Source organism: Oncorhynchus mykiss, chromosome 25 (genome assembly GCF_057628025.1).
Source record: "Oncorhynchus mykiss isolate SJ-2025 chromosome 25, ASM5762802v1, whole genome shotgun sequence".
NCBI classification, from domain to species: domain Eukaryota; kingdom Metazoa; phylum Chordata; class Actinopteri; order Salmoniformes; family Salmonidae; genus Oncorhynchus; species Oncorhynchus mykiss.
Window position 1 is genome coordinate 10,550,635 of NC_143046.1, and position 13,326 is coordinate 10,563,960.

Consider the following 13,326-nt stretch of genomic DNA (forward strand, 5'->3'; position numbering starts at 1 on the left):
AAACATTTTCCTTCTTCAGAAGTTCCAGCTAGGCAGGCTAACGTTAGATAGCTAATTCATTTGCTAGCTATCATACTGTAGGCATATATTAATAATTATATATTTAATATAAGTAGACATACACTCATAATTGACTGTAGCGCATATAAAGCACCCACAAGTTACTGGTGGCTGAAAACACAATCATCGCGGGATGAATGAGTGACGAATTTCCGGCCAACGGTGGTCCATTTAAAAATCATTAATTCCTCCTTTTTTATTTTTTATTATTATTTTTTATTTATTTTATTTTATTTTTATTAACAACAAATCAATACATAAACCACATGAGGGAACACAAGCATGCATAGATTCCAAACAATGGACAATTGAACTAGGGGGTACAATATCACATTACAATTCCACAAGGACCTTAAGGGACATACATATACTTACAATTCGAACAGTTTTTTTGTTAGTAGAGTATTTAACCGTCTTAAAATACAGTTAAATTTATTTTTGTAGGGTACGAAAATGTGTTTTTCTGTTTGTAAATTTACATTTGTGTCTATGAAATTTGGCCAAAAGAATAATTAAATGAATTACATAAAAATGTTTCAGCTTATTTCTATCGTATGTTAAGAATCCAAACAGTACATCTCTCCACAATAGTGTAAAATCTTCATAAATGTGTTCAATTATAAACCTACTGATGTCTTGCCACAGTTTTCTTACATGCATACAATGCCAAAAAAGATGCAACACTGTTTCTGGGTGGTCATTACAAAAGGAGCAGTTTGAGTTGATGTTTTCCTCAAACTTCTTCATATAGTGGTTGGCAGGATAATATTTATGAATAATTTTAAAGGAAACTTCCTTAATTTTGTTAACAAATAGGTATGTGTGTGGCAACATCCAAACTTTTTCCAACAGATACTATCAATAAATCCATTCCAATAAGGCATGACATAAGGTACAACATCCTGCTGAAACAAGGTTCGTATCGCTCTGTTGTTGAATGGACCAAAAGAGAAACAAATCTTTCCTACTGATGAGTCAACAGGGACAACAGAAGGTAGGCTCTGAGGGTCAGGTCTTTCCTACTGATGAGTCAACAGGGTCAATAGAAGGTAGGCTCTGAGGGTCAGGTCTTTCCTACTGATGAGTCAACAGGGTCAACAGAAGGTAGGTTCTGAGGGTCAGGTCTTTCCTACTGATGAGTCAACAGGGTCAATAGAAGGTAGGCTCTGAGGGTCAGGTCTTGACACGTTCCCAAATAACATAGCAACACCTAAGGGAATGGCATCTAAAACAATTGCAAAATCTTTAGGTGTTACAGGGACCTTGTAAAGTGATAAGAATTCTTTATAACTGAGTAAAAGGCCCTCTGCATTTACCAGTTGGCTCACCAATAGGATATTATTTCGGAACCAATATTCTAAAAACAAAGAAGTATTTCTATCCAATATACACTCCTTGCTCCCTCGCCCTGCAAGTGTATACTCATCAGACGTCATGACTTGTCATCAGAAGTGTCTACTTAATTAGAGGGCTGAGGGGATAGAGTGTGTCTTTTAAATGTTTGGACCGTACTAATGGCTGTATATACGAACGGACAAAACAATCGACCACGTGACACCATTCATTACTATGTGAAGACTCAAAAGCGCATTAAAGCCAAATGAAGTCGGTTAAGATGGTGTCTTGTGGAGACATAACATGCGCAGTTTGATCTACTCCAGGAAGTGATGTTGCGGGCTAGCTCAGGGCTCTCCGGTCCTGTCCAGATGGGAACCAGCTTTTGTCAAATTTATATCAAAAGTTGCTTTTTTAAATTATTTTTTTCCCCCGTTTTAGCTAACCCTAACCCCTATCCTAAACTTAACCTCATTTTCCTAACCAGCCACGTGAATTATCCTAACCTGCTGTGTAAGTTCTCCTAAACCTGCTACAAAAAGTACATTCTGACAAAAGCTGGATCCCTTCTAGCCATGACCAGGCTGCCCCATCTCATTGAGTGACTCAAGTTGAAGACCGACCAGGGTCCTGCTGGCTGCCATTAGCAACTCAATTATCCTTATAACTTCTTCTGTGTGAGATTTAAAAAATTATCAGTTGAAGGACATACAGTACCAGTCAAACGTTTGGACACACCTACTCATTCCAGGGGTTTTCTTTATTTTTTACTATTTTCTACATTGTAGACAGCGAAACTATGAAATAACACAATGTAGGAACCAAAAAAAGTGTTAAACAAATCAAATGTATATTTTATATTTGAGATTCTTCAAAGTAGCCACCCTTTTGCCTTGATTTCAGCTTTGCACACTTTCACCCATAGACATTTGGAAGAACCTGGACAAATGTAAAATATTGAGGTCAAACCTTTGTTTTTGAAAGTCACTTTTGCCTGTTAAGCATCGTAATGATTTATTTAAGCTAGTAAATTAATTCTACATTTCCTTTTTATACTCAACTATTCATTTCCTCCCTTTCAATATTGACTGTAAGTGGGTTACAATTTAAATGAGTAATATCCCTTATCATTTAGGGCTGTTATACAACTCGTAGTCAGAGTGTTTTCAATTTGAAGGGGCAATCTGCAGTTCCTACGTACTTTTGGACTTTGTGAATTAAATATATTATATGTACCCATTGTTTCTTGAAGATTATACCTTATGAATGAGCTTAGTTCAACTGCCGTACCTCACCATAATCCAAAATATGAGCTTGTTTTTTCTAATGTAAGTAAACAGAGTAAATGTGAACAAATACTATATAGCCTAAAAACATGGTTAAAACTATATAATGTTGATGTCATGGATGGGCAGTCTTTGCATCCATAGCTCTGCCTATGAATTTGAGAGTGGTTACATTTATCCAGACCCATCCCTAAGCTTTTATTTTTACCAAAACAAGGGCCGGGGACACACTTTGTTATTGTTTGAACTGCTGATTGTAGCTTTAAAGCCATCATCAGCATATTATCATATAATTATTGTTATCTATCGCCAAGATCTTATCCGAGGGGGTTATTAGGGCTTGTGAAGGAATTAAAATCGTGGGGAGGTAGAGTGTAGATGGAGACAGGCACACAGCGTGTGTGTGTGTGTGTGTGTGTGTGTGTGTGTGTGTGTGTGTGTGTGTGTGTCTGTGTGTGTGTGTGTGTGTGTGTGTGTGTGTGTGTGTGTGTGTGTGTGTGTGTGTGTGTCTGTGTGTCTGTGTGTGTGTGTGTGTGTGTGTCTGTGTGTGTGTGTGTGTGTGTGTGTGTGTGTGTGTGTGTGTGTGTGTGTGTGTGTGTGTGTGTGTGTGTGTGTGTGTGTGTGTGTGGCTAGAGACACAGCATGGACCAGACACAGTTCCTGATGAGAAATAATATAACAGGGTCATCAGCGTTTAGTATCACTGATAACTGTGTGTTTCTTTCTCTGTGTGTGTGTGTGTGCGTGTTTGGTGTCAGTGATAACAAGAGCCTAATCAACATCTAGCTGTACTTCATCTGTGACTGATTGTTTGTCTTTATAGTTTCTCATTTGAAAGGCTGATACCTGGTAACTTACACTTTACATCCAGAGAGAATCCCAAATGTAGCTAGTTTTGTAAGACACTGTATAGATACAGTAGCTATTAAATACATTATCTATAAAATATAGTGTATATATAAAGTAATCTATACAATATAGTATCTATAAAATACAGTATCTATAAAATGTATTGCACAACTAGCTACATTTTTCTTTAATCACTTTGTAATGTTGACGCAGGGAGTTACGAAGCAGGTGCAGTTAGTGAGTTTAATAATGAATGCAGAACGACACAAAAACGAGAAACGTCAGACAAGGAAACATAACCAATACTGCCTGAACATAATGAGTGTTGCCAGGTGTGACTATTGAGGGTTTCCAGGTTTGCATAATGAGGGTTGCCAGTTGTGCGTAATGAGGGTTGCCAGGTGTGGCTATTGAGGGTTGCCAGGTTTGCATAATGAGCGTGTGTGTATTGAGGCTTGCCAGGTGTGTGTTACCAGGTGTGGGTATTGAGGTGTGGGTATTGAGGGTATTGAGGGTTGCCAGGTGTGGCTATTGAGGGTTGCCAGGTTTGCATAATGAGGGTTGCCAGGTGTGCGTAATGAGGGTTGCCAGGTGTGCGTAATGAGGGTTGCCAGGGGTGCGTGATGAGGGTTGCCAGGTGTGCGTAATGAGGGTTGCCAGGTGTGCGTGATGAGGGTTGCCAGGTGTGCATAATGAGGGTTGCCAGGTGTACATAATGAGGGTTGCCAGGTGTACGTAATGAGGGTTACCAGGTGTGCGTAATGAGGGTTACCAGGTGTGCAAAATGAGGGTTGCCAGGTGTGCGTAATGATGAGTTGCCAGGTGTACGTAATGAGGGTTGCCAGGTGTGCGTAATGAGGGTTGCCAGGTGTGCGTAATGATGAGTTGCCAGGTGTGCGTAATGATGAGTTGCCAGGTGTGCGTAATGAGGGTTGCCAGGTGTGTGTAATGATGAGTTGCCAGGACAGGTGGTTAGTCGACCGGAGATGTTGAGTAGACAACTTTATACACATATTTTTTAATTCCACCCTGTAAACATTCATTTTCCTGGCGGCGAGCAAATGGAGGAGGAGTCTCGTGTTTTTGAATGTGTGTATGCGTTCCTCCTTTTAGAAAACAACAGCTGATTCAAAGGGGGTGTGGTGGAACGTAACACACTTCATCCTCTGCCGAAGTAGTCGATGGAGGCGTGAAGCAGACTCCTTTCTCCGGCCTACTAACTAAATTACACTCTTCTCGACCAATCAACCACTTAATGGTTTCCAGAGTCATAGAGGATAGACTTTTTTTTACCAATTGAGAATCTCCCACAGATTTAATGAAAAAGAGATACTTAGTTTGGGCCTCTTAGCCAGCATCAAGAGGGTACAGCTTCAAAATACTAATGAAAAAAAACGTCTTTGATTAAGTCTGCTTGGAGTGCAAGGTGAATGGGGTTTACACATTTGGCCTCTATTTCATTGGTTCCATTGTGCCAGACAAGCTCAATTGAGTGCAGCAAAAGTGAAGGAAAACAAATAGTGCTTAAACCTAGGCCTTTAGCCAGGTCCAAGTGATTGCAGGGGGGACAAAGGATCAATGCTGTGGTGGCAGGGACGCTCCCAGGGGGCCTACAGACACTGTGTGTGTGTGTGTGTGTGTGTGTGTGTGTGTGTGTGTGTGTGTGTGTGTGTGTGTGTGTGTGTCCTACTGACACTGGGAAGTAAGTTGTGAGTATTGATGTGCACTCTGACACTTCTGAAAAGGAATCCCCCAAATCCAGAGGGACCAGGCCACACCAGGCCCATATCATGATTTGATTGTCAGAATGATTGATTGGAGCCACACCACACTGCACCACCGCCACATATGATTGGACAGATTCAACAAAGGGGTGTTTTATATTAATTTACACTCTAAATAGAGATCAGAAATATTACTGTATATGTTATCAGAAAGAGTACTGTATATATTATCAGAAATAGTACTGTATTTATTACCCTGTAACTGAACCAGCTAGGGTCACAGTAGCCGATATCTCTGAACCAGCTAGGGTCTACTGTACCCTGTAACTCTGAACCAGCTAGGGTCTACTGTACCCTGTAACTCTGAACCAGCTAGGGTCTACTGTACCCTGTAACTCTGAACCAGCTAGGGTCTACTGTACCCTGTAACTCTGAACCAGCTAGGGTCTACTGTAGCCTATAACTCTGAACCAGCTAGGGTCTACTGTACCCCGTAAGTCTGAACCAGCTAGGGTCAGCTGTACTCTGTAACTCTGAACCAGCTAGGGTCTACTGTACCCTATAACTCTGAACCAGCTAGGGTCTACTGTAGCCTGTAACTCTGAACCAGCTACGGTCTACTGTACCCTGTAACGCTAAACCAGCTAGTTTTCCAAGTCTTGCTGACTACAAAGTCATCCTCAGGTTTTCTCCAAGATTGATGTCATCAGCAGGCAGGCCCCACAGCTCCATGATGTAAACATTGAAAAATATCTCACGAAGAAAAGTATCATGTCCCAAAAGGCACCCTATACCCTACATAGTGCCCTACTTTTGACCAGATCTCTATGGGCCCTGGTCAAAAATAGTACCCTATATAGGCAGTAGGGTACCATTTGGGACAGTTCCATTTGGGATGTAGCCCAAGATCAAGATCAAGTGAGAGACAAGATAGTGAACACTTGTATCAGCTCACCTAACTAATACCAAGGCTTTAGCTCAGCAGGCTCACACAGTAATGTGATGCGTAGAATCCCTGGGTTTGAACCACAGGCCTGGTTGGTCACATCAGAAGCTACAGCAATTTATTCTCCAACTGTTATATTATTTCTCTCATAATTTTCTCTCTGTGTCTATTAGTGTTAATATGTATAGTTTGACAGGGAGGACTGTCGATCTCAGGTCTATTAGTGTTAATATGTATAGTTTGACAGGGAGGACTGTCGATCTCAGGTCTATTAGTGTTAATATGTATAGTTTGACAGGGAGGACTGTCGATCTCAGGTCTATTAGTGTTAATATGTATAGTTTGACAGGGAGGACTGTCGATCTCGGGTCTATTAGTGTTAATATGTATAGTTTGACAGGGAGGACTGTCGATCTCGGGTCTATTAGTGTTAATATGTATAGTTTGACAGGGAGGACTGTCGATCTCGGGTCTATTAGTGCTAATATGTATAGTTTGATAGGGAGGACTGTCGATCTCAGGTCTATTAGTGTTAATATGTATAGTTTGACAGGGAGGACTGTCGATCTCAGGTCTATTAGTGCTAATATGTATAGTTTGACAGGGAGGACTGTCGATCTCAGGTCTATTAGTGTTAATATGTATAGTTTGACAGGGAGGACTGTCGATCTCAGGTCTATTAGTGTTAATATGTATAGTTTGACAGGGAGGACTGTCGATCTCAGGTCTATTAGTGTTAATATGTATAGTTTGACAGGGAGGACTGTCGATCTCAGGTCTATTAGTGTTAATATGTATAGTTTGACAGGGAGGTCGATCTCAGGTCTATTAGTGTTAATATGTATAGTTTGACAGGGAGGACTGTCGATCTCAGGTCTATTAGTGTTAATATGTATAGTTTGACAGGGAGGACTGTCGATCTTGGGTCTATTAGTGTTAATATGTATAGTTTGACAGGGAGGACTGTCGATCTCAGGTCTATTAGTGTTAATATGTATAGTTTGACAAGGAGGACTGTCGATCTCGGGTCTATTAGTGTTAATATGTATAGTTTGACAGGGAGGACTGTCGATCTCAGGTCTATTAGTGTTAATATGTATAGTTTGACAGGGAGGACTGTCGATCTCAGGTCTATTAGTGTTAATATGTATAGTTTGACAGGGAGGACTGTCGATCTCGGGTCTATTAGTGTTAATATGTATAGTTTGACAGGGAGGACTGTCGATCTCGGGTCTATTAGTGCTAATATGTATAGTTTGACAGGGAGGACTGTCGATCTCGGGTCTATTAGTGCTAATATGTATAGTTTGATAGGGAGGACTGTCGATCTCGGGTCTATTAGTGTTAATATGTATAGTTTGACAGGGAGGACTGTCGATCTCAGGTCTATTAGTGTTAATATGTATAGTTTGACAGGGAGGACTGTCGATCTCAGGTCTATTAGTGTTAATATGTATAGTTTGACAGGGAGGACTGTCGATCTCAGGTCTATTAGTGTTAATATGTATAGTTTGACAGGGAGGACTGTCGATCTTGGGTCTATTAGTGTTAATATGTATAGTTTGACAGGGAGGACTGTCGATCTTGGGTCTATTAGTGTTAATATGTATAGTTTGATAGGGAGGACTGTCGATCTCGGGTCTATTAGTGCTAATATGTATAGTTTGACAGGGAGGACTGTCGATCTCAGGTCTATTAGTGTTAATATGTATAGTTTGACAGGGAGGACTGTCGATCTCAGGTCTATTAGTGTTAATATGTATAGTTTGACAGGGAGGACTGTCGATCTCAGGTCTATTAGTGTTAATATGTATAGTTTGACAGGGAGGACTGTCGATCTCGGGTCTATTAGTGTTAATATGTATAGTTTGACAGGGAGGACTGTCGATCTCAGGTCTATTAGTGTTAATATGTATAGTTTGACAGGGAGGACTGTCGATCTCGGGTCTATTAGTGTTAATATGTATAGTTTGACAGGGAGGACTGTCGATCTCGGGTCTATTAGTGTTAATATGTATAGTTTGACAGGGAGGACTGTCGATCTCGGGTCTATTAGTGTTAATATGTATAGTTTGACAGGGAGGACTGTCGATCTCAGGTCTATTAGTGTTAATATGTATAGTTTGACAGGGAGGACTGTCGATCTCAGGTCTATTAGTGTTAATATGTATAGTTTGACAGGGAGGACTGTCGATCTCGGGTCTATTAGTGTTAATATGTATAGTTTGACAGGGAGGACTGTCGATCTCGGGTCTATTAGTGTTAATATGTATAGTTTGACAGGGAGGACTGTCGATCTCGGGTCTATTAGTGCTAATATGTATAGTTTGACAGGGAGGACTGTCGATCTCGGGTCTATTAGTGTTAATATGTATAGTTTGACAGGGAGGACTGTCGATCTCAGGTCTATTAGTGTTAATATGTATAGTTTGACAGGGAGGACTGTCGATCTCGGGTCTATTAGTGTTAATATGTATAGTTTGACAGGGAGGACTGTCGATCTCAGGTCTATTAGTGTTAATATGTATAGTTTGACAGGGAGGACTGTCGATCTTGGGTCTATTAGTGTTAATATGTATAGTTTGACAAGGAGGACTGTCGATCTCGGGTCTATTAGTGCTAATATGTATAGTTTGACAGGGAGGACTGTCGATCTCGGGTCTATTAGTGCTAATATGTATAGTTTGACAAGGAGGACTGTCGATCTCGGGTCTATTAGTGCTAATATGTATAGTTTGACAAGGAGGACTGTCGATCTCGGGTCTATTAGTGCTAATATGTATAGTTTGACAAGGAGGACTGTCGATCTCGGGTCTATTAGTGCTAATATGTATAGTTTGAAAGGGAGGACTGTCGATCTCGGGTCTATTAGTGCTAATATGTATAGTTTGACAGGGAGGACTGTCGATCTCGGGTCTTTTAGTGCTAATATGTATAGTTTGATAGGGAGGACTGTCGATCTCGGGTCTATTAGTGTTAATATGTATAGTTTGACATGGAGGACTGTCGATCCTGACTCATTGCTCTCAGGGTCTATTAGTGTTAGTATCTATAGTTCTACAGGGAGGACTGTCGATCCTGACTCAGTGCTCTTGGATCTGTTAATGCTAATAGGTATAGTTTGACAGGGCGGACTGCCGATCCTGAGACATTGCTCTTGGGGTCTATTAGTGCTAATAGGTATATTTTGACAGGGCGGACAGTCGACCCTGGGTCATTTGGAAAGCAGTCTATTACAGTATCAATGGCTGAAGTCTTGCCCATTTGCAATGCAATTAAAAACTCAATTTTCGAAGAGCTTTGCTGCGGTTGATAAATGACGCAGTAATCCGCTAACTGCTCCTCTGTTTGGCTGGAACACAGTGATGATAGACGGGTAGTGAGAGAGAGAGAGAGTGGCTGTTAGGAGAATAAACTCACTGAGAACTTTCTAGAAAATAGTAACTAGGCTACACATAGAGAACCGAAAAATTGGTGGTAGGCAACAGAGCCATACATATAAATATATATATAGCTGTAGTGGGTTCAGAAAAAGAGATTCGCAATGGCAATCATGCGTCATAAGTGAAAGAAAGGTACAGTAATTATGGAAATTTTAATTAAAAACGACCAGTAACAAATAGAGAGATCTAACCATGAACATTTAGACTTTAAGGCGTAAATACCAACAGTGTTTTAGTGTGTTTCTCTCGTTCCCGAGTTCCACTCACTTCAGCACTATGGACAGCTCCTCATGCTGCGCTCTCTATCCGGGTTCTGAAAGGAGAGCGAGGAGGACACAGACATGTTTGCATAGTACTTCACGTTAGGATACAGTTTGCCCACGCTTTTAAAAATAATTAGGAAATCAAAGATAGTCCATATGTTTTTTAAACAGGTTAGTCTATATAGATGTTTAACAATACAAGTAATTCACTTCTGTTCATAGCGGTATGACAACACATTCACGAATACCAGAGGTTATGTATACTTTATTCCGGGAGGTTTTGAATAGCTTCTAATTATGAATCCACTTGTGTTCTTTGGTTTTTCCTTTACCCTATCCGTGCTCACTAACGCCAACTTCCCCTCATCATATCCTTGAGGCGGCAGCTGCACCAGCTGTAAGCGGTTAGCTACTGTAGCCAATTGAAAAGCATTGGACGCCTGTGATTGCAGTGCTTTCTCCTATTGATTGCGCGCGGGGTAATGTGGACGAGCGTGGCACTTGTGTCTTGCAGTCAGTCTTACTAGTGGAACCGAGCTGGGCTAGCGAAACCCAGTAACGTTGTCCGGTACACACAGAAGGAGGGAAGCTTTTTGATTCAACGTCAGATAACATTTGATCCAAATCGCCAAAGGCCCAATCGGAGAAGCTTGTTTTCTTAATCAGATCGGCTTGTTTCTCCACCACCATCTTTGGGACGGATAAGTCTCTCTCTCCCTCGCAGTTGCAGAAAATTGCTCCGCAGCCTTGTAAGCAATTGGTGCACTGTGAGCGACCATCATAAATCTGGAGGATTTTCAGCGTCCGCGGGTTTGCTTCTGAATTTGCTTAGGCAGGCTGTTTAAGGAGTTGAGTACGCAGGTTGGAGAAATTGATAAAATGGCACAAAAATGCGTCTTATTTTTATTGTGGCTTTCGGGCAGATCACTCGCGGGATTTCCCAATCAGATTAATATAGGTAAGTGGATCATAAAATAATTCTAAATAATTAAATTCATTTTTACCCATAATTTTATGGATAATACCGTCTTGTTTTATCTTCGGAGTAGGACCTTTATTGTGTGTTATTAAGTGGGCTAACTTGCTTTGCTTGCATTAAGAAATTGTGAACTTGCGCTGTCACTTTGGTTACAGATGTTAAGAAATTCAATGTTACCAAAATGCTTGAAACAAACTACCACATTGAATAGAAAAGGTTGCAACTTTATAAGGGTGAAAATTGGCGGGCACAATTCCCGAAATAACAGATTTATGTAGACCGAATGATGAGGAGAAAAGATGGATTATGTGTGATCTCTTTCTCCAAATTAATTTGAGACATGGTCCTGTTTACATGATCTGTGGTGTTTGGTTTAACACTTGAGATCCTTGTATAAACAGAACGATGAGAATCCCTGCAGCTACAAAAAGTGCTCATGTAAGCTACATTCAAGTCTCTTCCTCAAGTATCTTCCTTAAGTTTTGCCCGACAGGCCATAGGCTACCCTCTTAAATAAAAGGTGTTATCTAGAACCTAAAATGCTTCCTCGGCAGTCCCCACAGTCCCCACACTTTGAAGAACCCTTTTTGCTTTCAGTTAGAACCTGTTTGGGTTAAATGTAGAACCCCTTCCACAGAGGGTTCTATATGGAACCCAAAACGGTTCTACCTGGAACCAAAAATAGTTATCCTACGGGAACGCCCAAAGAACCCTTTTGGAATCCATTTTTCTAAGACTGTACCTAACATCCGTGTGTTGGTTTTGCGAGGGCCAGGGGTTCCCTGTGGCCTCTATAATAAAAAGCTGAGGCAGAGAGATTAGGATGTAAAATGTGTGTAAATAATGATGATGGGAAATGGTAGCCAAAGTTGATTATGTATCTGTATGTCTTCTAGGGGGTCTGTTCATGCGGTCCACTGTGCAGGAGCACAGTGCGTTTAGGTTCGCTGTTCAGCTCTACAACACCAACCAGAACACTACGGAGAAACCCTTCCATCTCAATTACAATGTAGACAACCTCGAGTCGTCCAACAGCTTCTCAGTCACCCATGCATGTAAGTACAGAGCTGTTTTCAATTAAAATCTCCCTTTGCTCTGAATATGTCCAGAATTCCCCCTTGAAAACACAAGTGCGCAAACACAAAAGACACACACACACACACGACATTTGTATAAAAATCTCTTGCTTGGTCTGCTTTAGCTGCAAGCGTGTAAACCAACTGTAGATAAGACCAGGGTACTCAGGGTGGCGGGACAGAATGCCTTTAGATGTGTCAATGGTTCACTGTTGTTGCGCTACACCAGTGGTCACCAACTTTTGAGTCAAGATCACTTTCTGAGTCAAAATGCATGACGAGATCTACCGCTCAGATAAAAACAAATAAACATACATTTAAATGTATTAAGCCTATTCAACATTAACCTATTAAAAACAGTTGTGCAGCAATGAGGCTTGTGCAGTAGGCTATAGGCCCAATATATCATCCCTGCATATTGGCTATGCTTGAATTCCCCTGGCAATGTTGTTGTTCTCAGGCCATTTTGAAATTCTATATTTTTTTAAAATTGCTATATGATCACACTGGTAATAGATCATTTGTTGAATTACTATGAGGCACAGCTGAGTGAGCAGAATAATGTATTGTATTTTACTGGATTGATGGCTTGCATCTATCTGATGGTCAGTCTGAGGGAAGGGAGGGAATATTTAGTATTTTATTAGGATCCCCATTAGCTGTTGCAAAAGCAGCAGCTTCCCTTTCTGGGGTCCAACACAAAACATGACATAATACAGAACGTTAATAGACAACAGCTCAAGGACAGAACTACATAAAACCATTTTTAAAGGCACACGTAGCCTACATATCAATAAATACTCAAACGATCGAGGTCCAATGGAGGAGAGTCGTTGTGCCGTGTTGCTTTATCTGTTTTTTGAAACCAGGTTTGCTGTTTATTTGAGCAATACGAGATGGAACAGAGTTCCATGCAGTAATAGCTCTATATAATACTGTACACTCTCTGGAATTTGTTATGGATTTGGGGACTGTGAAAATGTCTGGTGGGGTAAGTTTGTGTGTCAGAGCTGTGTGTAAGTTGACTATGCAAACAATTTGGGATTTTCAACAACTTAATGTTTTTTTTTTATAAAAAGAAGTGATGCAGTCAGTCTCTTCTCAACTCTTAACCAAGAGAGACTGGCATTCATAGTATTTATATCAGCCCTCTGATTACAATGAAGAGCAATACGTGCCACTCTGTTCTGGGCCAGCTGCAGCTTAAGTAGGTAGGTCTTTCTTTGCAGCACTGGACCACACGACTGGACAATAATCAAGATTAGATAAAACTAGTGCCTGCAGGACTTGCTTTGTGGAGTGTTGGTGTCAAATCAGAGTATATCTTTATTACAGACAGACCTCTCCCCATCTTTACAACCATTG

The 13,326-nt window shown here is 40.8% G+C and overlaps 1 protein-coding gene across 3 annotated transcripts in view; it reads left to right on the forward strand.

Annotated features, from left to right (window-relative positions):
* Window positions 1-10,282: 10,282 nt before the first annotated feature.
* Window positions 10,283-13,326, forward strand: part of LOC110504371 (glutamate receptor 3) — a 231,947-nt gene continuing 228,903 nt past the window's right edge. For all 3 annotated transcript variants that reach the window (XM_036970540.2, XM_036970539.2, XM_036970543.2), the window contains exons 1-2: window positions 10,283-10,864; window positions 11,782-11,940. In XM_036970540.2, the coding sequence (XP_036826435.1) occupies window positions 10,786-10,864; window positions 11,782-11,940 (238 nt within the window). In that variant the 5' untranslated portion in view covers window positions 10,283-10,785. The remainder of the gene's footprint in view (window positions 10,865-11,781; window positions 11,941-13,326) is intronic.